Source organism: Nicotiana tabacum, chromosome 23 (genome assembly GCF_000715075.1).
Source record: "Nicotiana tabacum cultivar K326 chromosome 23, ASM71507v2, whole genome shotgun sequence".
NCBI classification, from domain to species: Eukaryota; Viridiplantae; Streptophyta; class Magnoliopsida; order Solanales; family Solanaceae; genus Nicotiana; species Nicotiana tabacum.
In genome coordinates this window covers 50,149,534-50,159,800 of record NC_134102.1, presented here as the reverse complement: position 1 = coordinate 50,159,800, position 10,267 = coordinate 50,149,534, and the positions used below count along the sequence as shown (strand labels likewise).

Here is a 10,267-nt window from a genome sequence, read left to right as displayed (position 1 = left end):
GTGATATGATTTGGACTGGATGCATATGACCACGCCAGGCAGATTGTGTTGTTATGGATGTGACCACGTCGGGCGAATTTTGTTGTTATGCATGTTACAATGCCGGGCGGATTGTATTGTTATGCTTGTGACCACGCCGGATAGTGTTGTTATGCATGTGACCTCGCAGGGCGGATTATGATATTGATCCTGCGACCATGTCGGGCTAATAGCATGTTGAATTGGTCATGCTGCGTGTGGATATTGATCCTTCTCCCTAGGGTCACCCTCTCATGTTTCTCTCTTGATGGTGTACACGCGGATTTGAGGAAAACTGAACAATGGTTTGGTACGGATATGGAAATGTTGAAGAAAATCTAGCAAGTGTTGTTGGTTATTGCATTTCATCTTTACTTGCAATTTTCATAACTATTTACCTGATTTACTTGCATGTTATCTTTATATGCTGGATTATTGACGAAGCAGAGTACTTGAGTAATTGTGCACACACAGAGAGATAGTTCCTTCTGTGCTTTATGACTTGATTACATTATTTTCCTGTACTTGTTGAATTTGTAAACTGTACAGGTTATAGCAAGTATCATTTATAATTTTTGCTTCTTTTACATCTCCGAGATTAGTTATGATACTTGTTGAGTACATGGAGTCGGTTGTACTCATACACTCTACATTTAATTGTACAGATCCAGGTGTCGAACCTATTCATCGGTAGTTGAGGCATACATCGGAGTTGATCACCGAGAGATGAGGTAGAGTTGCATTCTTGACCGTAGTCTTGGCGTCTCTTTTCTTATGTATTGTTGTCTTTATTTCAGACAGTATTGTATTTGGATATTTAGACTTGTATTTTTGTTTTAGAGCTCATGACTCTGTATTTATCAATTCTCGGGGATTTATCATTTATTGGTACTATTTTGCTATATTAAGGGTTTAGACTTATGTTATTTTTGTCATTTCTGCTATTATGGTTTATTATAGTTATGTCCAGCTTGCCTAGCAAATGTGTTAGGTGCCATCACGACTGGTTAGGGTTTTGGGGTCATGACATCGATTAACACCACTAGTAATAAGATTCAACCATGGAATTTGTTAGATTCTTCCAAATCCTCCAAGAACACCAAGAGAGGGATTTTCTAGGGTTTCCTTCTAAAGGTAATTCTCGCTACTTGAAACTTATTTATGGTGTATAAATGAGAGTTTTACTGTTATTTATGAGTTGGAAAAGTAGTTGAAAGAGTGGAATAGATGAACCCTAGCTTTGACATTGAAAAGCTTGTTGGTAGGGAAGATGAATAGTGTTTGGTTTTTTTGAACGACGTCGTTTTGAGTTTCTTATGAAACGACTAGATTTCATAACACATTTAATGGATTAATTGGAGTTAACATTCAAGAATTGACTTTCAAATGGTGAAATAAGGAATTTTGTGAAAGTTGTGAAGTTGGAACCAAGTGCTAGGCACTTAGTTAGTTTAATTGATATTGTTGTGATGCGTTAATGATATATGTGAACTCGGAATAGTGGATATCGACTTGTTGATGGCATTTGAGCATTTTAAACGAATTGGAGCATCATAGCACTAGTTTGAAGCTCGGACTTGAAGTAAGTTGATTAAAACTTACTCTACTTAAGGGATTTTCTCTAAACACATGTTTTGACTTGATATATGAGATTGTTGGTAAATGTGCATCCGCACTCGTTGGGACAAGCAGGGAAGGATGTTACCATGGTCTTTGAGTCGTGTTGCACATGAAATGGTGTCATGTTATTTTGTAAAATCTTGTTTTCAAAAACTTGTTAGCAAATGACACTTGAGGCAAATGTTATAAGTTTTATTAAAAACTTATGTTGATGATAAAGAGATTAAACATTTGAGTTCTACTTTTACCTTTGTTTTATAAAATGAGAAATGTTATATTTCTAAAATCTTTATATATCGACGTAGCACTTGTATAATATTTAAGGATTGAAATCTCCTTTTGTCAATTGCTTAATATGAAATGAGAAAGGATCTTATTTGATTTTATTCAAATGATTTGGATTAACTATAAACGTCATGACTTGATAAAATAGATACTTTGAGGCTATTCGATTATGAATCTATTTATGGAGTATCAAATGTTTTGGAAGTTATTTGTGTTCGCCGAGATTGACTTCGAATATATTATATTCGTCGTCATGAAACTACTCGTTTCGGTGTAGGCGTAGATGGACACTTTGTGGTATAGACTATGATAGAATATCCTCCTTGAGAGGTGCTATTTTGTGCTATTAATAGTATGACTGAGTCAATTTGTTCGGCATTGCGATGAGACGACCTGAGCAAGTAGGATATATGATTCTTGCCTCTAGGTACGTAACCTAGTTGACCTTCTTGTGTCGGTGATGGTATAGTTCTCCCGGTAAAAGGTAAAAGATAATTTTGTTATGTATATGCCTAAGGAGCCAAAAGTGATTTCAATGACTTAATGAAGTTGAATTGGTTTTGCTTGATTTTATTAGAATCATGGGTTAATATAAATATTTTAAACGATTGTATCATGATTTATATTTTACTAGTCTTTTAATTTAAAATGATAAAGAGCATGAACTTGTGTAATGGTTTATCACTTCATATAAAATATTGGTTGCATATGTTTTGTAAAGCCTTGTCCCAGGAACTCGAGTTAGAGAGAGTCTATGATACTTATTGAGTACCATCGTGGTGTACTCAACCCTCAGGGGGGCCTCTCCAGGCAGCGCTTACTTTACATGTTTTTAGGATGAGGTGTGGTACTTGATTAGTGGATGAGGCTAGGATGACTCTCTTTCTGAGGTATATGGCGAGGCACCACTTCTATTTCGTGGTAGCTGTCGTGTTGATCTTACTTTCTTTGGTTGGGGTTTGTCCCAAGTATTTATTCTATCCTTGTGTGATAGAGATTCCATAGACAGTTATTATTATTTTGGGCTGTAACTGAGAGTTATTCATATTGCATGCATGAAAGAAATATTGTTATCTTCATGTATTTTTAATTATTGAAAATGGTGAATTTAAAGATTATATTTCATGTATGGTCTTAATCATTTAAAATGATTGTGTTTTTAAAATGACTTTCGTATGCATCTATTAGGCATATTGATGGGTATTTTTGTACGGGTTGGTCCACCTGAGTTGGATAGTATGTCGGGTGTCGATCACATGGTCTTGGGTCGTGACAGAATCAGTGCTCAAATCACAAGTTGAACTTCTCTTAAGTTCAAGAACTTCCAAACTTCCAACCACACATTCGATTCAAGCCTAACCAATCCGGATTACACCCAAACTTTGCACACAAGTTTCAAACAACAAAACAAATCATTCCAAGTTTTGAAACAACATTGAGAGCCCGATAACATTAAAGTCAACTATCGGTCAAACTTAAGAACACTCCAATTCTTCCAATCGCCAAATTTCGGCAAATAGGCTCAAAATCTTGGGCTTCTTACGCTTTTAGTCCGCGCCAGAAACTATTTATATTCGGTAGCCGAAAAAGTGTTCAAAATTTGTATAATTTTTGTATATAACATACAGAATGTATCTATATACAAAACATATATAAATAATATATATTTTTCGGCTATTATTTTGAGAGCGGCTATACAGTGTCATTTTTTCCAAAATCTTCTAGGGACCTCCAAATCCAAATCCGAACATACACCTAAGTACAATATCACCATACAAATCTATTGGAATCACCAAATCTCCGATCCGAGGTTGTTTACACAAAGGACAAATCCTGGTCAGTTCTAGCAATTTAAGCTTCCAAAATGAGACAAGTGTCCAAATGCATACTCAAAACTTCCCAAAGCAAACAACCCAAGCTCCTCGTCACAAAACAATAAACACACATACAGAAAATATTAAATAGGAGAACGGGGCTCAAATACATACAAATGATCGACTGGATCGTTACCGGGGTCTACAATACAATAATCTGACTTAGATTACAAATAGCCACCAGCTCCGTAGAGAAGCTAAGAGTAATCTAAACATGGATAGAATGAACCTTATTTCTTTCAGAATGAGCAGTGCTAAAAATTCCTTCTTTTTGGATAGGAACATGTATAGAATTGTTTACTTTTGATGTTCTATGATGATATATTTTCTATAGGAGAGGGAGAGATAGATTACCTCTCATCATAGGTTTTTTTATAAGCTTACACTGAAATCCTACTTTCTCCATATAATAAAGGTTGTTGCATTCTAAGTAGGTGCATAGAGTTATATCTCCTATTTTTGGTATTTTTGTGGTGATTAAGATGGACGATTTAACAACAACAAAAAAAAGGTAACCAACGGTTGAAATGAATTCAAAAGTAAGGTTGGTCACAAAACAAAAGGAACACGACCTCTCAAATCTTCAATTTTCTTCTTTGATATTTTTTATTATTTTAGGTTAATATATTATTGTTAAATTAAATAAGTAATAATATAGTATATTTAAGTGATTTAGAAGGACATTTATGTAATTCAATTTTTTAATTCTGGGCTTCCACTTTTAATGATATTGACTAGGTCATGTTCTGGGCGTAAGCCCCATGGGTATTTAATTTTTAATATTTTATAAAATAATATAATTACAGTAAATATTTATAAACAAGTAAAATTATATAAAAATTAAAGAAAACTATAAATATATGAAAATATATATATATATATATATATATATATAGATGTGTTCCATCCCCACAAAAAACTAATCAAAATAATCTACTATACGCTACTTACAAGCACAAATAGCTTGAGTCGAAAAGAATAAAAAAATTTATATGGAGGAACAAAAAGGATGACCAACCTACAATTTGAACGATGAACTTGCTGCTATGAAGAAGAATGAAGTTCTCTTTGTATTTGTAAAAAAAAAAATTGAATATTCATTGCTTTTGGGAGATACTAGCAGACTAGTGGACAAGATAAAGAATTGGGAAAGACCATAAATTAAGGCTTCAATTCAATAAAAAAAGGTCTTGAGTTTTAAATTTAATACATTTCAATTATTTCTTAAAACTTTTGAGTAATTACAAGCTGACTTTTGAGAATTTGTGTATTATATGAAGGACTTATTCAATATATTTTGTTTTAATTTGAAAAAGTCTCTGGGCTTACGCCTCACTACAAAAACGCGTCTCAAACACCCGGTTGTACGCCCCGAATTGCTGGGTACGCCTCTTGAGACTTTCGCCCCACACCATCGCCTCAGGAAATTTTTGGTGCACCTCGCCCCAGGGCTCGCCTCAAAAACGCCTTTTAAAACACTAGAATATACAACTGTAACTATTTCGCTAATGTATGCTTCACCATGTTCAATTGTAGCGGACGCCACATTGGCTCAAATCAGTTAATTAAAAAGTAGTGACCCTCTTCATTTATATGCCTTTCGGTAGCTATTTTTGCATTTCCACAGCTTTTAGTGATACAGACAACAGCAGTGTGCAGCTACATTGGATAATGCACACAGATTTCATAATGTACTCCAACACACTTACAACTGGTCAGAGTTTACAGGCTCTGATACAATCCTGCATTTCAAGCCACTCGGCCATTTCCTCATCGTCACTATATTGAAAATACTTTCTATCAGGTGTAAAAGAAGACCTGAATTCATCAGCATTTAGTGTTTCTTTTGCAGTGATTCTTCTCTTCGCAGCCATCTGCATCTTCCATTTTTCTTGCTTCTTTGCATCTCGAGACAATTCACTATTCCCCCCTAAAACGGGAAAATCAATGAATCTTGCTTCCTGATTCCCTGACATTGAGCTAAAATGATCTTCATCGTCACTTTCAACAAATTCCCATTCATCTAAGCCCTCATTTGTTTCTTGATTCAGTTCACCAAAATAAGGCCGTGTTCGACTAATGCTTCTATTTTGTATTGCAGATTGAGAGGAAGCACTTGCACCACTAGTCGATGCTTTTGGCCGTCTGTGATCACATTTCAAGCACACCATGTTTCTTTTGAAATTGATGTAGTTGCACCTAACCAAGGGAAAAACACAAGGAAATAGAGACAGAGCAGAGAGAGTTAAAATCAAAAAGGAGGATACAAAAACACATTATACTGATACTTACCATTGACCCAAAAAAAAAGGTTTAAGTGCTTACGAGTCGCACTCCCACTCTCCAGGATTAAGCTGCCGTTTAGGTGGCTTTTCTTTGCACTGCAAACACCTTGTGTTCTTTGCAAAGTTCATAAAATGGCATCTGCAAGTGATTGGAAGTCAAAATGACACTAGCAAAACTAGGATATAAACCTATTTACTGCACAAAGTTATCCAAGAACATTCCTACTTGTAACAAATCCAGTCGCCTTTCTTTAAAGGAAAATTATCCTGCTCCTCCCTTAGCTTGCTAAGTCTTTCGCGAAATAAGCCATTACACCGTAAACACTTGACATTTCTGGAAAAATTCAAGAAGTTGCATCTAGAAACAAAATCAAGAGGATATATGAAAAGTTTAGGATTGGTACGACATGGAAGTTTTAAATCTTAAATGCATTCAAATTTCACTAGACTTACTTGGGACAAATCCAATCACCATGTTTTGTTGGAACAATGATCTGACCTTCTTCTTGGTGATCACCTTGTACAGATGGATTCCAAGGGTTTGTGGACTTCTGTTTGAGTTCCTCTGAACTGAAACGCATAATTTCTTTCAGCAGCCTTCTTGCTGATTCCTTAACTCTTTTTTTCTCCACAGCACCAGTAATTGGATCAAGTCCATAAGTCAATAAAAGACGCATAACATCAACAGTTCGACCACCTTGATCTTCACGTGCCCTGACATATGCCCTCTCACAACTTCCCCTCAATATGCAGAAACTGCAAACCTACTAAATGCATCTTGTTACAAGTATAGACAGATGGATGCTAGTCATCATACTGCAAAAACTCTGACGGAGATGTCTTAGCTAGGTTAAGCATTACAACAGCAATTAAGTACATACATTTCCTTCCTTGATGCCTAACGATGCCCTAAGGCGCTTTCCAGAGTTGACAACTTTTCTATCAATGCTTGGACAGCCACAGCCAGCTATCACCCCAATATATTGCCGCGACAAATATCTGTTACCATGGCTGTATTAGTCAGAACAGCAACAAGCTTGACAAAATTCTAATTCCCAATCTAACTATTTATATATATATATATATATATATATATATATATATATATATATATATATATATATATATTGGGTGAGAATTTTTGGTGAAAAGATAAAACAGTCCATCTCATTATGTTGCTTTAATGTGCTGGCATGGGTATTTTGGGGATTTAATAATGGGTACAAAGCTAACATACTACCCTCTATATATAAACTAACACTGCTTTCTATAAGGTGCTCTGAGGCAGTTGGTGTTATGTATAATAAATATTTGACAGTGTCATACAATTACAAGCAGCTGAATACTTGAAGCATGGTTATGAGAATGTGACGCTGGCAGATTGATAACTCGCCGCTGTTTTCGTCCAAATCCTAATCCTCCATGGCTTCTACTTGCTTGATACTTAAAACTTAGGTCTTCACGGTATTCAAAAAGATCGGATCACAAACTATTTCTTCATATATTGAAGCACCAGTAGCATTTATGGAAAAGCTCATCTTAAGTTGACACCAACAACAACAACAAAAACAACTATGCCTCAATCTCAAGCAAGTTGAGATCGGCTATATGAATTCAACGTCTCACTGACCATGCTTCTCCACTAAGTACATTCTAATAATTAGTAACAAATAATAGGTAAAAAAAAAATAAGGTTCTATTTAACACAGAACAAAAGGGGACAATATATAGAATTGTTAGAAAGATTTGTAATACTTGGGTTGACAGAGTAAAAGAGAAACAAGGAACATAAATTGAACGCTCTTTACATTTCCAATCTGAGGGAGTGCAGCAGAAACATAGCTGACATTCCTATCATTCTATAAGCTAAAAGTTTACATCCATAGCGGCTAAGGCTCGATCTTCAAGCATAAATAATTAAGTAAATAACTCATTCAAAGGGAAAATCCCTCAGAATCAGCTTACATAAGTTACATATTATTATACATCAGTTAAGATAGGCCTCTCCCCTAAAGCTGCTGACATGACTTCCATTTTGTAGAGTGGCTATATAGTCAAAAGATCGGATACCAAACTCAGATGCCCAGCCATTTTATGAAGCTAAAATACAAAAACAGCAATGCTAGAATTGAAATACAGAAATCAATAGTTTCAACAAATCAACAAAAACCCATGACAAAAGCTCTAAACCTAATATAAGACAAGCAATAAAGTTACTAAAACAGTAATTTCATGTAGGCAAAACAGACTATAAATTCAGACTTTATAAGATCAAACCGGTCTCGAGCAAAATTCAAACAAGCAGTTCTAATCCGGTTTGCATCTTTAGAACCCATTTCTTCAGCATTTCCAAAAGGGTTTCCGATTCCCTCAAAGTATCCACATTTCAACAACTTCTGCATCAAGTCCCCCCATTCAGGCCAAGGATGAGAAATCTGAATCCCATCACTGGAAAACTTAGCTTCTTCATTATGCTTAGACGTCAGTTCTCGGTTTGTGGGTTGTCGGGATTCGAATTCTTTGCCTTCTTCAAGAATGAATTGGATTGCTGGACTGGAAAGTGGGTTCTTGGTATGGAAATTGGAGATGTGAATTTGAACAATTTTGATGATATCAAATGGGATTTTGGGAAGGATTGAATTGCCTCCTTTTAACTTGAACATCTGATTGTAGAGTTGCTCAGAAGAGGTTTAGGGTTTAACACCCGAGACGATAGGCAAAGCCTTTCGAATTTGTTTTCCTTTTCTTACCACCCGCCCCTTTTTTTTCCTTTTCTAATTCTATTTATTTTGTGGGTTATCTTTTTGCTTTTTATTCTTTCCCCAACACTTTCTCTATTCTTTTGCATTATAAGATGTTCAATTATGTTAGGGAAAAATACATAAATGTTATAAATATATTATATTATGGATGTTCATTTAGTATTTCGTTATAAATAAGTTTCCTGAAAAAGCTAATCTATATGGGACTCCGCCGTAAATATGTTTATCTATTTAGTACTCTATTGGAAATAAGCCTCCTGAAGAAACTTATCCTTTCGGTACTCCGTTATAGATAAATATTACCCCTGGTAGAAGATTATCTATATCTGGTACAATAAGCTTATCTTTTCGGTACTCCGTTATGGATAAATATTATCCCCGATAGAAGATTATCTATATCTGGTACAATAGCAGCTTGCAGTAGCAGCTTACACAGCAGCTTGCAGTAGCAGCTTACAAGCAGCTTGCACAGCAGCTTCTTTTCTTCTATAAATAGAGGATATTTCAGTTCATTATGTACATGAGTTTGAATTTGAATAATATATCAATCTCTCTATATACGTGTCTTCGATTATTTACTTTACAGTTTTTATTTTATAACACGTTATCAGCATGAGACTCTGCCATCATGAGCACTTACTTTGAATTTAATTTCTATTTCAGTGTTCATCTCCGATGTAAGGCGACGCTCTTATGTCCGTGGTTAGATCTTGTTCATTCTGAGCATCATAAGGCAGATTATATCCTTGAGGTGGTTAGTTTTTCTTCTTGGCATTAGTGATGTAGATATCACTTACATCTGAAGTGGCCAAATTTGCGTAAATTAATTTGAGCCTTTTGCTTATATTTTAATATATTTATCATCGCTTTCTTGGTTATATGTTACGTATACAGTACCTATTTTGGTATTTGTTTTCATCCTAATTATCTTAATAAAGGATTACAAAGTGAATAACATTGTTAGATCCACTTAAACTCCAGCAGAGTTTGCAAGAAATATATAACCACCAGAAGTGGTTATGTTTCGTATATCTCATTGTAACTAAATTTAGTTAACCACCAGAAGTGGTATATGCCTATGACCACCAGAAGTGATAATTTAGGTTTTCTATGGTTACAATTAAAGATAAACTAGAGAAATATTTTCTATATTACATGCACGCCTTGATTTGCTCCTGAAGTAGTATATATTTTAAAAGAGGTTGAAGCATCACAATTTGATGTGATTAATGCACGTTCAGATAATTATGTTCTGTTCCCTGAAGGATGAGAACTTTTGATATATATTAATATATTCCCCGAAGTGAATGTGACAATATTAATAAAGCTCATAAATATGAACGCGCTCTTGATGTAAATATATTACAATTGAACCCCAGAAGAGGTAATATGATTGAGAGAATATATACTCAATATTTCGTAT

The 10,267-nt window shown here is 34.9% G+C and overlaps 1 protein-coding gene across 2 annotated transcripts; it reads right to left on the bottom strand.

Annotated features, from left to right (window-relative positions):
- Positions 1-5,358: 5,358 nt before the first annotated feature.
- On the bottom strand, positions 5,359-8,859 carry LOC107787083 (uncharacterized). 2 transcript variants are annotated; one of them, XM_075246471.1, is made up of 6 exons: positions 8,345-8,859; positions 6,964-7,081; positions 6,536-6,846; positions 6,309-6,416; positions 6,123-6,221; positions 5,359-5,996 (listed from the first exon to the last, which is right to left on the bottom strand). In XM_075246471.1, the coding sequence occupies exons 1-6, from the start codon at positions 8,743-8,745 to the stop codon at positions 5,513-5,515; spliced, it is 1,521 nt and encodes a 506-aa protein (XP_075102572.1). In that variant the 5' UTR covers positions 8,746-8,859; the 3' UTR covers positions 5,359-5,512. The 2 variants fall into 2 exon arrangements, with proteins under 2 accessions (XP_075102572.1, XP_016464089.1); XM_016608603.2 differs by having other exon boundaries at positions 6,309-6,440; positions 8,345-8,858.
- Between the last annotated feature and the right edge of the window lie 1,408 nt (positions 8,860-10,267).

Excerpts from the sequence above, each read along its gene's own strand:
- LOC107787083 (XM_016608603.2), bottom strand. The coding sequence starts at position 8,745 with ATGTTCAAGTTAAAAGGAGGCAATTCAATCCTTCCCAAAATCCCATTT. Across the intron at positions 7,082-8,344 it reads GACCGGTTTGATCTTATAAA|ATATTTGTCGCGGCAATATA; the intron begins GTCTGAATTTAT and ends CCATGGTAACAG. Across the intron at positions 6,222-6,308 it reads GGCGACTGGATTTGTTACAA|ATGCCATTTTATGAACTTTG; the intron begins GTAGGAATGTTC and ends AATCACTTGCAG.